The following is a 19394-nucleotide window of genomic DNA, read 5'->3' on the forward strand; positions in this document are numbered from 1 at the left end:
CACGGGCAAGGACATAGCCAAAGAGGGCTAGAGCAGAGAGTGAAGCATCCAGCTGATATGAAGTGAGGGGAGATGCATAAGAATGCCCATACTTGCAGATAGTACCCATTTGACTAGCTTCAATGGCTTGATGATAAGAACTCCACTAGAGGAAGAAAGAAAAGCAGAAGAAAAAAAATATAATATAAAAAAAATTTTGGATTAAAGAAAACACCAAATTCACTACAATTTGATGAACTTGACCTATACTTATGAATGTAGTAGCTTAAAATACCAACGAAGATGGAAGGAATCTTCACAACAAGGATCATTCCCATCCCCTCTGTACACAGGGTTGATAGGGAAGGGCAATTTAAACATTGGCTGCCTAGAATGGGGGTGCTATAAAGGCACACAGCGACTGGCTTACAAATTTTTAAGAGGGAGTTTAGTTTCAGAGGGTTCGGGGAAGGTAGAATCTCCACTGAGTGTTTTTCAACTTGTCTAGACAGGGCTGGTGAAAGGAGATGGGGATTAAGACACTTGTTTACTAGTGAGTACTTGTTATCATGGCTGACCCCGATTGTTGCAACTGCAAAGGTAGACCTTTTGTAGCAAAAAGAGGGGAGTGGTTGATCTTGCAGTACAGGAGCATAGTAACCTGGGGCCATAAAGAGAGAGGAGTGAGAGCCAGTGGGACCCTATTCAGAGAAGCAGTGACGCCAGCAAGAGATGGAGGCAGAGATGACAGGAGAGATGGACTGGCTGTGGACTCATGGAGGGAGGGGGCTGTGTGCTGGCAGTCGGGGGTAGACTTGCAGGGTATGCATATTCCTGAGTGTTTTGGTGTATATCCAAAAAAAAAAAAAACCCAGAGGGAACAGAAGCAAATACTATTGAATGATGATGCATGGAGGGGATTGTAATCATTGCAATGAAATGAAATACGATAGGATGAGTGTAAAGCTGATATTCTCCGATGTAAACTATCACGTAACTCACAATAAAAACTTAAAAAAAAACTCTTCTGAATCTGGAGAAAAACTAAAGGTCTGAAAAACCTAATTTAAATGCATATTGAAATACTGTAAAGAAAACAAAAATCCTCACCACTGCACCAATAAACAACATTCTTAACAATGGAGAAAAGACTGAAGTTGCCAAGGACTTCATTATTCTTGGATCAACTATCAACATTCATGGAAGCTGCAGTCAAGAGATCAAAAGATGGATTGCATTAGGCAAATGTGTTGAAAAGCAAAGATGTCAGCTTGAAGACTAAGGTGTGACTGACCCAAGTCATGGTATTTTCAATCACCTCATATGCATGTGAAAGTTGGACAGTGAATAAGGAAGACTGTAGAAGAATTGATGCTTTTGAGTTGTGGCATTGGAGGAAAATATTGAAAGTGCTGTGGGCTGCCAAAATAACAAACAGATCTGTGTTGGAAGAAGTGCAACCAGAGCGCTCCTTGGAGGCCAGGATGTCCAAACTTTGTCTCTCGTACTTCAGAAGTATTTTCAGGCGGGACCAGTAGCTGGAGAAGGATATCATGTTTGGTAACGTGGAGGGTCAGAGAAAGAGAGGAAGACCCCCAATGAGATGGACTGGCAGAGTGGCAGCGTCAATGGGCTCAAGCGTGGCAACAATTGTGAGGTTGGTCCAGGACCGTGCAGTGTTGCATTATGTTGTACACAGGGTCACTATGAGTCGGTACTGACTCGATAGCACCTACCAACAACAACATAAGTACTGCAATTCAACCCAAATTTTTATATATTGATCAATGAGAGCCATTTTGTATTACATAGTTTGAAATGTTAGATTTTTAAATTAAACAATAAGCCCATGAAAACAATTCATTATTTTTATTAACTTTTTACACAAAGTTATTAACAATGGCTTTTGTTGACAAAATTCCTTTAGGTGTTCAAGGAAAAAATTTCCAAAGAGGAAAAAAAATGGCATTAACGAAAATATATTCTTGTTCCTATAGTTAAGTGTGAGCATAAGTCCTAACCACACAAAAATTATTTTAGTATTTCTTATTAATTTAGAAAGTTCCCAACATTTCTGATATGTAAATGAAGAATAAAAAAGCAGAACTAGGATTTAAGTAATGTTAAAATAGTAACATGTAAAGATGATTTTAAGGAGCTCTGGTAGCGTAGTGGTTACGAATCGGGCTGCGAACCTTAAGGTCAGCGGTTCGAAACTACCAGCTGCTCCGCGGGAGAAAGATGAGGCTTTCTACTCCCATAAAGATTTACACCCTTGGAAACCCTATACAGGGTCGCTATGTGTCGGAACCGACTCGATGGCACATAACAACAACAAAGATGATTTTGGATTTTATTTTCAGTTTAGAAAGGAACAGTGGCATTTATTTCAGAAATATTAAAAGTGGTGATGATGATGATGGAGAAAAGAAAGCAACTGAAAGTGGAAGTAAGTAGCTTGCAAGTTCTTTAAAAAATAATTTAAATGATATAATAGTATTAAAGTGAGATATTTAAAAGGCATGTATTTTTAGTTCTTCCTTTAATCTCCAATGTAGGTCCTCTGGCAAAAAAAAATTGTTACTAACCAAAAATACTGTTGAAACATCCATTAGCATTGTGATTGTTTTGGGGATTTTAAAATGATAATAATAGGCTTCAAGAACAGACATTCATTTTTAACTAACACTAGACACACTGTACTACTTTATAGAATTTGTTACTCATATTATGCTATAAAATAGTCACAGCATACCTATTTTAGAAGACAAGAGAAAAATAATTTTAAATATTAGAATTTTCCTGTTGTATGAAAATCTCATCCACCAAAACAATGAGTCAAACAATTGTACCTAATTATCCAAATATGATTTAAAATCTTCTAGTTGATGGACTGAGGATGGAGAATTATAACTAACTAACTAACTAACTAACTACTAACTAACTAACTAAATGGGGAGTTTATGATGGTTCAAGCTGTGATAGATAAGATTTTGTGTCAATTTCACCAGGTCAGAACTGCCATTGGTTTTGAAACTGAATATGGCTATCCCTAGGGTAAGTTTAATACAGTGTAGCTAACTCTATTAAGATTGGCTATGAGCAGGCGCAGTTAACTCTATGATGAATGGATATGAACAGCTAATTGAATGAAAGGTTGTTTCCTTGAGGGAGTGGCTGGCTTCCAATATAATGGGCACTTAGGCAAAGCTTGCTTGTTTTCTACTGAGTCTGAATCTTGCATCTAGTTGGTCCTACAAACTCCAGCTCTTTGGATTTCGGTCAGCCCTGCTCTACTGTTTGCCTGCCTGCCAGATCTGCCTGCTGATCTTGTTTCCTCTGGCATGGACTTAGGATGCTCCCACTGCTACAACTGTGAGCCATTTCTATGATATAAACTTTGCTTTATGCACATACATATAAAAGTATCACTGTTTTGCTTCTCTAGAGAACCCATCATGAGACAAAGGTCATCCTGATTCCACAAATTAATATATTAGCTACAACTTTGTTGTTGCTGTAAACCTAATATCCTGTATTAGCTACTTGAATCACTTAAAGATAATTGGGTCTAGAGGTAAGATAAAAGTAACTGGTCCAAGGAAAGACTAGCAGAATTTTCCAAAGATGGTAAATAGAAACACTATTTCCTTTTGTCTACCTGGTGGATGAGCTAGAGAAAATAATTTAAAGTGCTTCTAAATTTCACTCCCTAATAAAAACTTACAGATGAAGATTAAAATCCATAACCTTTGGTATGGAATGCATCTCAATGTAAAGAAAACAAAAATCCTCACCACTGGACCAATAAACAGCATTCTTATCAAGGGAGAAAAGATTGAAGTTGTCATAGTCTTCATTTTTCTTGGATCAACCATGGAAGCAGCAGTCAAGAAATCAAACGACGGATTCCATTAGGCAAATCTGCTGCACAAGACCTTTTTAAAGCGTTGAAGAGCAAAGATGTCAGCTTGAGAACTAAGGTACGCCTGATCCAAGTCATGGTATTTTCAATAACCTCATATGCATACGAAAGTTGGACAGTGAATAAGGAAGATCGTAGAAGAACTGATGCATTTGACTTATGGTGTTGGAGGAGAATATTGAAAGTGCAATGGGCTGCCAAAAGAACCAACAGATCTGTGTTGGAAGAAATATAACCAGAGTACTCCTTGAAGTCCAGTATGGCCAGACTTCATCTCTCATACTTCGGACATACTGTCAGGAGGCACCAGTCGCTGGAGAAGGATATCATGTTTGGTAAAGTGAAGGGTCAGAGAAAAAGAGGAAGATGGATTGGTAAAGTAGCAGCATCAATGGGCTCAAGTGTGGCAACAATTGTGAGGCTGGCCCAGGACCGGGCAGTGTTTCGTTCTGCTGTGCATAGGGTGGCTATGAGTTGGTACCGACTCGATGGCACCTAACAACAACAAAAACATATAAAATTTGTTGAAATATTCTTTGTACTCATTAATATTCTTAGTTTTACCAAAGAGTAACACAGTTGAAAATAAACATTTCTAATAATCATCTTTCATGTATATTTTTAGATGGACTCACTTTTAGAGTAAGGAAGAGTATAAATAATGTCATTTAACTGAAGAACCCTGTTCCTGAATCATATTTTGTCACATAAATGTATATTTGCTGTTGCCTTTAAGTGCCATAGAGTAGGTTCCTACTCAGTGACCCTGTATAGGGTTTCCTAGGAGTGGGTGTTGGCTTTGAACTGCCAACCTTGAGGCTGGAAGTCCAGTGTTTATCCTACAGAACCACACCAGGACCTTATAAATGTATATGGTGGTGGCTGAGTGCCACCAAGTCACTTCCAACTCACAGAGAGCCTGTATAGGGTTTCCAAGGCTGTAAATCTTTATGGTAGCATAAAGTCTAATTTTTCTCCCACAGAGCGATTGGTAGATTGGAAATACTGATTTTACAATTAGCATCCCAGCTCGTAATCTACTAAGCTACCAGAATTCCATATAAATACACATGAAGTTTCTAGTTTATATTAGGACTATTTAGCTATAAAGGTGAATGTAATTTTAACTCTTTGTAAAGATACAAATTAACCAAAAAAATATACATCTTCAAATACCAAAATAAAAATATTTCATGATATACTGGATGAATCCATAATCATATGTATTTGCTTTGAATTTACTATTGTTAGACATTGATGGATTTGACTTTTTAAATGCCTTTTTTTTCTAATTTCTATTCATTGACATAAGGTGTTAGATACAATTTTTGAATTTTAATAAAGCAAGTGGTAAGAGAAATAACCAGATTCAAACAATGTACCACATTCAATTCAGAGTTTCACATAAAGCATATCTTCTTAAGTTCTGTTAAAATTTTCTTGAGGTATCATATCATCTCCTTTTTACCATTTGGACTACTGTGAATACTAAAGCCACCACAGGGTTTGGAGCCTGATAGCGCTGAGTTAGAATATTGGCTCTAACCATTCGACCACAGGTCAGTTTAAACCACAAAGTCAATGGTTCAAACCTAAGAGCAGGATCGTGGAAACCCATAAAGGATCGCTATAAGTTGGAACTGACTTACTTCTTAGCTGTGCGACCATGGACATACATAAATCCTCAAACAGTGATTAGTAAATCTCCTTTGTTGTTGTTCAGTGCCATCAAGTCAGTTCCAACTCTGTACAGGGTTTCCGATGAGTGACTGCTGAGTTTGAACTGCTGACCTTGAGGTTCAAACCGACCTTGAGGTCCTATGGCACCACCCCTGAACTCCTTAGGAGTAAAAAAGTACCACAAAGAAGGATTTTTTTTTTTTTTTTAGCACAAATATTTTTTACTGTATTAGTTAGCTATCCAGCAGCAAGGTACAATGAAAATGAAAAGGATACACAAAAGATTTCATCCTAGGAATACTCACTGCCACCGAATCAATTGTGACTCAGTGACAATATAGGACAGAGTAGAACTGCTCCTTTGGGTTTTTGAGACTATACATCTTTTGTGAGCAGATAGCCTCATCTTTCTCCTAAGAAGCTGATGGTGCATTTGAACCTCTGATCTGACTGTTGGCTGTCCAATGCACAACACACTTCCCAAATAAATTTATCTCTCTTTAGTGTATCATTTAAAGAGTCTATTATATTGAGTTCTAAAAGGAAAATGAGCATACCAAAGGAATCTATATGCCACTCAGGGTTTGTTTACAGGAACATTCACCCACATTAATAAGATGGAGAAAGAAGAAACAATGTGACACTTGAACCACCAACCTTTTAGTCTACAGTCTTTGCTTTAAGCACTGTGTTACCATGGCTCATATTTCACTGGCAACATTCAGCAAATAGTGTTTATTAGGCATTTCAGAGTATTGTGTTAGATAAATAAGACTACTGCTCACTATAAAACGAGAATGTTGTTAGATACAATATGTCATTATCCAATTTTAAAGGAGGTTATCATTCAGGTTTTGTAAGTACAGGTTAAAAATGTATTACTATACAGTTTATAATTCCTGAAGGTGTTAAGTTGTTCGATCTCTTTGTAATGAGATAAATTTCAATAAAAAGCACAATTCTATTTAACTTTTATTCAATATATGTCAGAAAAAAATAGAAAACGAAAACACAAAAAGAACAGAAACTTCCGAAGGCAAATACCCAATTAAAATACTAACAGTTTTACTTAAAATTTGCAATAATATGCTCTTTCAAACACCATTCATTAACCTGGGTAATCTAATTTAAGTGCTATATATTAATCTCTCTCCTACCTTCTTCTATTGGCAGTGTGATACTTTGGAGACAACAAATACAGAATTCTGAAGTAGTGGTGATTGTACAGGGTGCAAGGAAGATTAATATGTATCAGTTAAGCTAATCAGCTAGGTTAATGAATGGTGTTTGAAAGAGCGTATGTTGTAAATTTTGAGTAAAACTGCTAATATTTTAATATAGATATACCCACAATAAAGGGGTCCTGCTGTGGTGCTATAGGATAAGTACTCAACCATATGGTGGGTTTGAACCGCAAGGTCAGCAGTTCAAACACACCAGCTATTCCTTGGAAATCTATATAGGTTCGCTATGGTTCAGAACAGATATGAAGCACTTAACAGTAACACCCACTATAAAATAAAACAAGACATTTCTACCATGAACTAAATATTTTATTACCCCAATATACTTTAGAAAACTGTAACTTTATAAAGAGCAAAATAATTTGCAACAAACAAATAAAAAGCTTTAAAGATAACATTAATTCTAGAAAAAGTAGTTGCCTACCAGATACTTCTGAAGAAGAGGAGGCTTTTGTACAAAAAATAAATTGAACAATGATTAAATAACACTCATAGAAACACATCTTTATCATCAAGTCACATAAACATTTTCTAAGAATATTCAGAAAGAAAATGTTAAGGTGGAGAAAATTATTTCACTATACATTTCAAGTCAGCCATTTAAAAGTTAAATAGTAAAGAAAGAAGCTCAATAACCACTCTTCAGTGCAGAAAACCAAACAATGCTAATTTTTCTTAAAACCAACTAACACATATTTTTCCTCACAATAATTGGGCTCATAATTCCAAAAAAACAAATATTGAAATATATATCCTGCAATTATTAAAATTATCATCTCTGAAACTCTATTATAAAGTATAATGCCAATGTAGAAAAGGTACAAGTAATTAAAACATTTTTGTTAACCCTAAGGAGCCTGGGTGGTACAGTGTGGTTATAAGAAACTTATGCCAACTGAAAGGTCAATGGGTTGATCTCATCAGCTTCTCCAAGGGAGAAGGGTGTGGCAATCTGCTTCCATAAAAAGTCAAGTCTTAGAAATCCATCTATACTGTACCCTATAGGGTTGCTTCTCTGCTATTTGTAAGGTTTTCAGTGACTAAATATTTAGAAATAGTTCATCACTTCTTCCTAGTCTATGTCTGGAAGCTCATCTGAAACCTGTCCACCATGGATGACCCTGCTGGTATTTAAAACACCCATGACAAAGCTTCCAGAATCACAGCAACTCACACGCCACCACAGTATGACAAATTGACAGATGGTTCGCTATAGTGCCAAAACTATTCCAACCATCAGGATGGAAGGCACTCAAAATTCAGCTGGGGAAGAGCTGCCTCCAGAAACTAGAGATGACTGTGAAAATGCGAATGGAGTAAAGCCCATGGAAGTAAAGCCTGTGAGACGTTTATTTGCTTATGGGGCACAACTCAAAAAGAAGGGAAGCAGCTGTAAACATCCATTAATAATTGGAACATGGAATGTACGAAGTATGAATCTACAAAAAATTGGAAATGATCAAAAATGAAATGGAACACATAAAAATTGATATTTTAGGCATTAGTGAGCTGAAATGGACTGGTATTGACCATTTTGAATCGACAACCACAAAGTTTACTATGACGGGAATTACAAATTAAAGAGGAATGGTGTTGCATTCATTGTCTAAAAGAACATATCCAGATCAGTGATGAGGTACAACACTGTCTGTGATAGGATAATATCCATGGGCCTACAGGGAAGCCCAGTTAATACCACTATTATTCAAATTTACGCAGCAACCACTAAAGCCAGTGATGAAATAGAAGAATACTACCAACTTCTTCAACCTGAAATTGATCAAACATGCAATCAAGATGTATTGATTATTACTGGTGACTAGAATGCAAAGGTTGGGAACAAAGAGGAAGGATCCCTAGGTGGAATATATGGCCTTGGTAATAGAAATGATACTGGAGATCGCATGATAGAAATCTGCAAAATCAATGATTTGTTCATTTCAAATACCTTCTTCAGACAGCATAAGAGATGACTATACACATGGATTTCGCCAGATGAAATACATAGAAATCAAATTGACTTACATCTGTGGAAAGAGCGGCTGCACATCTGCCAAAAGAGATGATGGTAAAGCTGCATATCATCAGTCAAAACAAGGGCAGGGTTAGATTGTGGAACAGACCATCAATTGCTCATATGCAAATTCAAACTAAAGCTGAAGAAAATGAAAGCAATTCCACAAGAGCCAAAATATAACCTTGAATATATCCCACCTGAATTTATAGATCATCTGAAGAACAGATTTGGTACATTAAACACTAAAGACCGAAGACCAGAAGAGTTGTGGGATGACATCAAGAACATCATACATGAAGAAAGCAAAAAAGTCATTAAGAAGGCAAGAAAGAAGGAAAAAGGTCAAAATGGATGTCAGAAGAGACAATGAAACTTGCTCTCCAGTGTAGAGATGCTAAAGCAAATGGAAGTAATGAAAAGGTCCAAGAGCTGAACAGAAAATTTCAAAGATCTGCTAGAGAAGCTAAAGCCAAATATTATAACAAAATGTGCAATGATCTGGAGTCAGAAAACCAAAAAGGAAGAACACACTCAGCATTTCTTAAGCTAGGGGAATGGAAGAAACAATTCAAGCCTTGACTTTCGTTATTGAAAGATTCTCTGGGCAAATTATTCAATGATACAAAAAGGATCAAGAAAAGATGGAAGGAATACACAGAGTCATTGTACCAAAAGGAAATGGTTAATGTTCAATTGTTTCCAGAGGTTGCATATAATCAAGAGCCAATGATACTGAAGGAGGAAGTCCAAGGTCCATTGAAGGAACTGGCAAAGAACAAGGCACCAGGAAGTGATGGAATAAAAATTGAAATCTTTCAAGAAAGTGAGGCAGCACAGGAGGCACTCACTCATCTCTGCCAAGAAAATTTGGAAGACAACTATCTAACCGACTGATTGGAAGAGATCCATATTTGTGCCCATTCCAAAGAGAGGTGACCCAACGGAATGCAGAAATCATCGGACAATCTCTTTGATATCCCATGTGAGTAAAGTTTTAGTAAAGGTAAAACAGAAATGGCCACAAGCATACATTGACAGAAAACTTCCAGAAGTTCAAGCCAGATTCAGAAGAAGCTGTGGAACGAGGGATATTATTGCTGATGTCTGATGGATCTTGGCTGAAAGCAAAAAAAATAGCAGGAAGATGTTTACCTGTGCTTTATTGACTACGCAAAGGCTTTCGATTGTGTAGATCATGACAAGCTATGGACAACATTGTGAAGCATGAGCATTCCGGAACACTTAATTGTGCTCATTAGGAATCTGTACCTGGACCAAGAGGAAGTTGTTCGAACAGAGCATAGGTACACTGAATGACTTAAAATTAAGAAAGGTGTGTGACAGGGTTGTATTCTTTCACCATACTTATTCAGCCTGTATGTTGAGCAAAGAATCTGAGAAGCTGGGTTCTATGAAGAAAAATGTGGCATCAGGATTGGAGGAAGACTCAGTAACTACCTGCGATATGCAGATGATACAACCTTGCTTGCTGAAAGTGGAGAGGACTTGAAACATTTACTGATGAAGATCAAAGAGCACAGCCTTCAGTATGAGTTGCATCTCAATGTAAAGAAAACAAAAATCCTCAGTACTGGACCAATAAACAACATTCTCATCAACGGAGAAAAGATTAAAGTTGTCAAGGACTTCATTCTTCTTGGATCAACTATCAACACTCACAGAAGCAGCAGTCATGAAGCCAAACAACGAATTGCATTAGGCAAATTTGCTGCATAAGACCTTTTTAAAGTGTTGAAGAGCAAAGATGTCAGCTTGAGGACTAAGATGCGCCTGACCTAAACCATGCTATTTTCAATAACCTCATATGCATGCGAAAGTTGGACAGTGAATAAAGAAGACCGGAGAAGAATTGATGCTTTTGGGTTATGGTGATGAAGGAGAATATTGAAAGTGCCATGGGCTTCCAAAAGAACCACTAGATACATTTTTGGAAGAAGTGCAGCCAGAGTGCTCCTGGAAGGCCAGGACGCCCAAACTTCATCTCTCATACTTTGAACATATTATCAGGAGAGACCAGTCGCTGGAGAAGGATATCATGTTTGGTAAAGTGGATGGTCAGAGAAAAAGAGGAAGACCCCCAATGAGATGGATTGGCCAAGTGGCAGCATCGATGGACTCAAGCATGGCAACAGTAGTGAGGCTGGCCCAGGACCAGGCAGTGTTTCATTCTGTTGTGCATAAGGTCGCTATGGGACCGTGCCGACTCGCTGACACCTAACAACAACAGGAAAGCTAAAGGAACCTGGTGGCATAGTGTTATTAGTTTGGCTGCTAACCACATGGTCAGTAGTTTAAACCACAGCCATTTCAAGGTATTAAGATGAAGTTATCTGCTCCTGTAAAAATTTACAGTCTTGGAAACTCTATGGCACAGTTCTATTCTGTTCTATATGGTTTTGAGTCGTTTGCTTATGAGAGTTAAAAAAAAAAAGAAATTATTAAGGTTAGGTGTAGTAGAGAATACAGCATTAGTGCTGAATCTTGAAGGACAAAGAATTCCTTTAGGGAAGAAGACATTCTAGGCTGGGATGATCTTGTGAATTAAAGGAATGGAGGAATAGCATGTTTTATCCTGGGCATGACAACTGACTTACAACTGCAGCATAATGTCTGAGTAAACCACAGCAATGAAAGTGAAGTGCACAGGAGAGCAGGTACCAAATCAGGGAGATAATTTGTTTGCCATGGTGATGCTTTTGGATATGTGGGAAGGAAAGGGAATAAACTGAGTTATTCCTATAAACTGAGTTATTGCTATATTCTGTTTCATTGTCGAAATAGGAGGCAAGATCACTCGATAAGGGAGAAGGGAAAGAAGAGCTGAGGGTGGAGGTTAAAGGCCTGAATATTTTAAAGCAAGATAACGATTTAGGATGAGGAAAGGAGCTATTCTTCTATAATTTTCTATTAGAGAAAGAGCAAGTATTGAGTACTGTATGCAATTATATCATTTTTAATGGTATCTTTTTATAATAAAAATTTAAATAGTTAAAAAGATTATAACTCACATGCTTTGTAATTTAATTGTAATGAAATTATTTTCATCTTCCTCCTTTATGTTAATACAGTGAAACCTGTGAGAGTTGGAACTTACTGGAACTGCACTGTTTTTCTGGGTCCTAGTTTTCTACCTTTGACAGTGTACAGTCTTGCCACTTTTGTATCGCTCCTCTTAAAGGAAAATATTTTAAGTTTTCCTTGTCTAACAAGTTTCTACTTTACATAGGTTATGGCTTTTGCAGGTTTTACTGTAAAAGCACTATCCTACTTAATAATTACTTAGTGTATATCAAAAAGCATAAAACAAGATGGAATTCAAGATAAATTATTTAAGAAAGCAGTACCAAGTTCCATCAACAAATATCAATAGAGTACAATTCCTTCCAAAACCCCACAAAAGTATAAATCTGAAGTATATTAATCTGTCTTCAGTCACCCTTACGCCAATCACCTGCCTACAGCTCTCTATACATTATATTCTAAGAACATCACCCAAAACACAGACATACACTGTATTAGGAATAGTTTCAGTAAATAGAACTCAGGGGAAAACTAAATGTAAATATGCTAACTGGCATAAAATACTTCATAAAAACACAATTTATAGCAATCAGAGTAACAGAATTATTCTGTAAAAAGTGGTTTCCTACCAGATGCTTCTGGTGATTTGCGTGCTTGATGAAAAAATAAACAGATTAAATAACACATAAAATAATATGTACACAAAAAGCCTATATATGTTCATTTGAGTATTATACAGAAATATGATGAAATAGTACTTGAGCATACATATTCAAAAATATTATATATAATCTCCACATTCTTTGTATACATACACAATCTAACCAGAACCTACTCTTGGGCTGTGTTAATGAAACATAACATTTTGTCCCTTATATCTGTAAGGTAATTGTGTTTACTTTGTTGAAGGGACACTTTATCTACCTCACGGTATTTAAATTGCATATTCAAAGCACATTTACCATAACCTGAAAAATAATGTTGTTATTAGTGTTGAGTGCCATCAAGTCAGTTCTGGCTTATAGTGACTCTATGTAGGGTTTCTGAGGAGTGGCTGGTGGGTTTGAACCACAACCTTGTGTTTAGCAGTCCAGTGCTTATCCTACAAAGTCCACCAGTACTCGAAAAATGATAATAGGTATAAATAACAAGTTCTATTATAGCAAATGTATTTATGTAGCTCAGTAGATGGAACCAAACCTACTCCAGTTTTTAATAAATACCACTTGGTCTTTGCACAAAATTAAACATGGTTTGGAAATTTAACAGGCAATAAGTTACATTTCCTATTATAATATTTATTTTCTTATAATGTATATTTGTAACATTCCTCTTCATATACTGTATTATTAGTTAATGCTTTGAGTTCTGCTTATTAATCAATAGTATTATTGTTATCTCTTTCACTAAACTATTAAAAAATAGAAAGTCTTTTTATGAGAGAGATTTAAGTAATCAAATTCTAGAAAGGACTGTATAACTTATACTTGAATAGCATCTACATGGACAGGTGGATATCCACATAGTGCACTCATCCACAACTGATCATGTACAGGCCATGTGTCCCAACTTGCTCTCTATCTAGGGATGCCATGGGTTTGTTAGGCCATCCAAGCCATGCTTCATTGGAGATCTTCCCTATAGAATATAAGTGAAAATTTAAACTAAATTTATATTCATAAATCTAATGATCCAGGTAATCTTTGAAATGCTATCTGAAAATGCATTTTACTTACTTAATTGTTCAATGAAGCCTTTTCTTAGAGGATTATTATATCTACCATAATCATATGTCATGAATCTTTCAGAGAGATCTGAATTAAAATATTCAGTCTTGTTGCCAGACAAGAGCTATGTATATCAATAGGATATACACATATTCAACTTAAGTAGATAGTGACAAATACCTTGATAAATGGTTGTGCCAACTTACATTTTCACTACAATACAAGAGTTCTTGATGCCCCACATCCTCCTCAAAATGTACTACTACTATCATACTTTCCAATTTCTGCTAATGGATATACTAAAGCACATCTTTTTGGTAAAGGTTAGATAAATATCTCTCTGTCGAATTTTTCAATTTCTCCTTAAAAGTCACCTACATCTTTTATTAGATTTATCCTTGGTTCTTTAGGTCTTTAGTTGCTATTGTAAATGGAAAATATTTTTAAATTGCCTTTTCTGTTTGTTGCTGATATGTAGAATATAATTGATGTCTATATATTGATCTTGTATCTATTGGCCATTGTATTTGATTCTTATTAATTCTACAATAACATTAGCAGATTGTCTTGGATAATTCTCAATGTAGATAATTCCTCATCATCTGTAAATAATCAGTTTTGTTTCCTCCATCTTTTTATTGTCTGTTACTTATAACAAGTAACAGTTATTATAGTGTAAAGATACAGGGGCAGTGAGCCTCCTTTTCCTATTCCGAACTTCAGAGAAACGGTTTCTAATTATTTTTCCTCCCATTTTATTTGTAAAGCTATACTAGACTTAATAAGTAAATAAACTTTAGGGTATTTCCTCATTTTAAATTATCTGGAAAATTCTATAGAAGATCAAAATTCTTTGTGCATTAAATGTTTCTTGGAATTTAATTGCAAAACTGTCCAGGTCTAAATTTATTTGCTAAGTTTTAAGTAAATATTTTAACTATGGTTAAATTTTTAAAATAGGTATAATTATAATTGAGGGCTCCTAGCTTGGCACTGTGGGTTAATGTGCCAGACTGCAAAGCTGTTTGAACTACAAGGTCGGCAGTTCAAGCTCACCAGCTGGTCAGAACGGACTCAACGTTACTTAACAACAACAATAGTTATAATTAGTCATTCCTAAAAGTTTTTCCTATTAATTAACTTTTGGTGTTGATGAATCTTTATTTTCTACACCCCTGTGCTTTTTCTAAGTTGTATATATGGGTGTTGTTGTTGTTGTTGTTGTTGTTAAGTGCCATCAAGTTGGTTCTGACCCATTGTAACCCTGTACAGGGTTTCCGAGGAGTGGCGGGTGAGCTTGAACCACTGACCTTGTGGTTCAAACCGTCTTTACAGTACAGCACATTAACCCACAGCGCCAGTGCTGTCAAGTTGGTTCCGACTGATAGCAACTCTGTATAGGGTTTCCTAGGCTTTAAATCTTCACTGGAGCAGAAAGCTTCATCATCCTCCCATGGTGATTAGCTAGTGATTCGAATCACGGGCATTGTGGTTTACAGTCCAGTGCTTATCATATGGTGCTACCTTTATATGGGTGCATGCGTTATAAATTCTTTTTCATTTCTAATAAAAGTATTTAACAATTTTTTAAGATCCATTTTAGCTGCATCTTACAAGTTTGTAATCTAATTGTAAATTTATGAGTTAATTCTTGACTCGTGCTATGCAAATTTAAAAAATAAATGCATTCTGTATTTATTTATTTTAACCTTTTACTACTGATTAAACTTCATTGTTTTGTGGCCAGAAGCTATAGCCTGAACATCAATTCTTTGAAATTTAATGAATATGCTAAATTATATAATAAATTTTATAAAATTTCTATATATTGTTTCTAAGTGCTGTGGAGTTAGTTCTGACTCCTAGTGATCCTGTATAGGGTTTCTGAGGAGCAACTGGTAGTTTTGAACTGCCAACCTTATGGTTAGTCCAGTGTTTATCGTACAGTGTCATACCAGAATTTCATTACCCAATTACTGGATAAGAATTCTCTATATCTATAAATATTATTTAGGAGCTCTGGTAGCATGGTGGTTATGAGTCAGGCTGCCAAACACAAGGTCATCAGTTCGAAACTACCAGCGGTTCCGTGGGAGAAAGATGAGGCTTTCTGCTCCCATAAAGATTTACAGCCTCGGAAACCCTGTACAGGGTCACTATGAGTCGGAACTGACTCCACGGTACTTAACAACAACAACAATAAATATTATTAAATTTTATATATTTTCTGTCTAAATGTGCCCATTTTGTTTCATATTTTCTGAAACCCTGTTAGAGGTGTATACAAGTTTTTTCTCCTGTTTATATATAGATATGTATAGTTGTTATTGTTAAGTGCCATCAAGTTGGTTCCGACTCATAGCAACCTAGTATAGGCTTTCCGAGGAGCAGCCATTGAGTTTGAACCTCTGACCTTGTGGTTTAAACCAACCATGCCCCAAAGCTAATCCTACAGAGCCATACCAGGGCCCCTTGTTGTTGTTAAGTGCCATCAAGTTGGTTCTGACCCATAGTGACCTTGTATAGGGTTTCTGAGGAGTGGCTGGTGAGCTTGAATCGCCAACCTTGCAGTTCAAATGGTTTTATAGTCTGGCGCATTAACCCACAGCGCCACACCAGGACTCACCAGAACCCCTTGTTGTTGTTGTGAAGTGCTGTCAAGTTGGTTCCAACCCATAGCGACCTTGTATAGGGTTTTTGAGGAGCAGCTGGTATGCTTGAACCACCGACCTTGCAGTTCAAATGGCTTTGCAGTCTGGCGCATTAACCCACAGTGCCACACCAGGACGCCTACATGATTCTAAATTGTCTGTTACAATTCCAGGAGTCCTGGTGGCAGTGGTGTTAGGTGTTGTGTTGCTAACTACAAGGATGGCAGGTCAAACCCACCTGCTGCTCCATAGGCTTTTCCCCAAGATTTAGTCTTGGAAACCTTATATAGAATGCTTTGGTGGTGCTGTAGGATAAGCACTGGACTGTTAATCACAAGGTCTTCAGTTCAAATCCATCAGCTGCTCTATAAGAGAAAGATGAGGGCTTTCTGATCCTGTAAAGATTTACAGCCTTAGAAATCCTATACAGGGTCCCTATGAGTCAGAACGGATTCAGTGGAGTGGGGGTATAAGGCAGAATCAACTGGATGGCAGTGGGTTTAGTATTTGGTTTGTTGTCAATTCGACTTTCATGTTCCTCTTATTGTTAAGTGCTGTCTAGTCCGTGTTAACTCACAGCAACCCTGTATAGGGTTTCCAAGGAGCAGCTGGTGAGTTTGAACCAACTGCTGACCTTGCAGTTCAAATCGACTTTATAGTCCAGTGCTTTATCCTGCAGTGCCACACCAGGACTTCTTCATGTTCTTTGGAGGGTCTAATTTTGTTGTGCCTGTTGAATATCATTTGTAGTAGATTTGTATGCATATGTGTCTATTTTGTTTTGAGATTGTGAAATCATGTTCAGTGAAGCTCTATCTGTGAGAGACCTAGAGGGCTTGACTTGAAAGAGGTGTTGTAAGATATGTTTTGTTATTAGTTTCTGGAGCCCTGGTTTGGCAGTGTGGGATAAGCACTGGACTGCTAACCACAAGTTGCTGGTCCAACACAGCAGCAGCTCCTTGGAAATCCTATATAGGATCACTTATTCTACAGTGTCATGCCAGGACTCCTTGGTTTTATATAAGGGCAGTGTAACTACTGGACTGCAAACTACAAGGTTAGCAGTTCAGTGTCACTATGAGTCAGAATCTACCCATGGCAGTGGTTTTTTGGTAAGAAACCCAAGTCACCAAAGACCTTGTCTTCTGACGCTGACAGATTATTTAAAACCAAAGTATGAAAATCTCCTAGGGACAGTTGAAGCACACTTCCCTCCTTACAGATCTAGCTTTCATTTATTACTTGACTTTTGGACCTTGATGATTTCTGTTATATTATTTTAAGTTTAGCTAGTCATTCAAAGGGGGGATGCTTGGTATATTTTATTAAATATTTATAAGTGCCCTAAAAGGATTTTCATGTTATCTTGACTCCAACGCTAGGCAGTTTTACTTTATAGGATAAGATTCTTGCTAGTCTTTAAGATACAAACAGACCTGTGGAATGCCTTCTTTGTCCTTGACATTAAAAAATTTTTTATTAAAATATATTTAGGTACTGGTGTCTCTCTTAACCTGTCAAAACATGATGAGTTCTTTCATTCTACACATTTAGATATTTTCTTCAAGTAAGAAGTTTCTTAATTCATAGTTTTGATGATTGCTTCTGCTGTTAGTCATTATCTATTCATAGTAACATACTTCTCCCCTCATCATTTTTATCCTGTCCATTTCCCCTACATTCTGGTAAGGTTTGTCAAGCTAGTTCTTCACATCGTTAATTTACTTTCCTTCAGTGATTATTCGGCTCTTTTAGTGCTTCTACCAGAGCTTTATATTTTGTAAATGACAAATTTGTTTTCTGATCATCTTTCCTTGTCATGTCATGGCGCTTCTTTTCTATCCCTGACTCTCAGCCAACTCTCATTTTATCTGTCTCTCATTGTATCTTCTTATCTTCCATATCTTATTTCATAAACCTTATGTTCACTTGAAATTTTTAGGAACTCAAATAGATGCTATCTACAATTTCTTAAGTTTACACCCTCTCCAAAAATACTTTCTAAATGCTTGCTTTTTTCTCTTCCTCTAATGTACCAGATTGCAAAGTTGTTTGAATCACAAGGTCGGTGGTTCAAGCTCACCAGTCGCTCCTTGGAAATCCTATACAGGGTCGTTATTGGTCAGAATCAACGACAGCACTTAACAACAACTTGAAGGCAGTAAATTCACATTTATTCTTTATATGTGGATAATCTCTTTAATAGGTCCCATGTTATTGCTTTTTACTTTTGTTCATGAATAATGATAAGGATTTCAAAACTACAAATATCACAAATTAGGTGAATGGTTCTCTTGTGGATACTCTTACTTCCTACTTTGGTGTGTTAGAATCACCTTTTATGATCTTTTGTTGTTGTTGTTAAGTACCGTGGAGTCGGTTCTGATTCATAGTTACCCTACATAGGATTTCCAAGGCTGTAAATCTTTACGGGAGCAGACCGCCCCATCTTTCACCTGCAGAACCACTGGTAGTTTCTAACTGTCAACCTTGAGGTTAGCAGCCCGATTCGTAACCACTACGCTACCAGAGCTAAAGCTTATTACCTTTAGCTGATATCTATTCATGCTATCAATTAAATAATCCAGTGAGCTGAAATGGGAAAGAAGTCAGGACAACAGGGTTCCCCCTTAAGAGATTATGCCCATCATATCAGGGAAGAGTCCTGCCAAATCTGGAAGAAGAAAGGCCTATCTTTTAACTAGAACTGTTGTTGTTATTGTTGTTAAGTGCCTTTGAGTTGGTTCTAATTCATAGCAGTCTTGTATATGGTTTCTGAGGAGTGGCTGGTGAGTTTGCAATGCCATCCTTGCTGTTCAAACTGATCTTGTGTTTCAGTGCTTATCTGACAGCGCCACACCAGGGCTCTTAACTTAGAACTTCCTACAAGAGATATACAATAGATATCCTAGGTTACCAAAGGACAGCTTTGATGAGTTTATTATTTATTTCTTTTCCATGAAGACGGTCTACGCAGAGTAAAACAGATTTTAGGTTCTGATTTTCAATTTTATCCATTACTTTTCTGGAAAAGTTGTTGTTGTTGTTGTTGTTGTTAAGTGCCATCGAGTCGGTTCTGACCCATAGCGACCCTGTACAGGGTTTCCGAGGGTGTAAATCTTTACGGGA

At 36.8% G+C, this 19394-nt stretch overlaps 1 protein-coding gene across 5 annotated transcripts in view; it reads right to left on the reverse strand.

The window, feature by feature from the left end:
- Nucleotides 1-19394, reverse strand: part of PRKACB (protein kinase, cAMP-dependent, catalytic, beta) — a 159822-nt gene that overhangs the window by 52814 nt on the left and 87614 nt on the right. The window contains exons 2-4 of one of the 5 annotated variants that reach the window (XM_006831006.1): nt 12517-12540; nt 7253-7276; nt 6142-6150 (exon numbers count right to left, since the gene is read on the reverse strand). The exons of 3 other annotated variants lie outside the window; for them this stretch is intronic. In XM_006831006.1, the coding sequence (XP_006831069.1) occupies nt 6142-6150; nt 7253-7276; nt 12517-12540 (57 nt within the window). Of the gene's footprint in view, nt 1-6141; nt 6151-7252; nt 7277-12325; nt 12332-12516; nt 12541-16499; nt 16505-19394 lie in introns of those variants that run through there. One more of the 5 variants, XM_006831009.1, reaches the window with a different exon arrangement.

This window comes from Chrysochloris asiatica, unplaced genomic scaffold (genome assembly GCF_000296735.1).
Source record: "Chrysochloris asiatica unplaced genomic scaffold, ChrAsi1.0 scaffold00002, whole genome shotgun sequence".
Taxonomy (NCBI): domain Eukaryota; kingdom Metazoa; phylum Chordata; class Mammalia; order Afrosoricida; family Chrysochloridae; genus Chrysochloris; species Chrysochloris asiatica.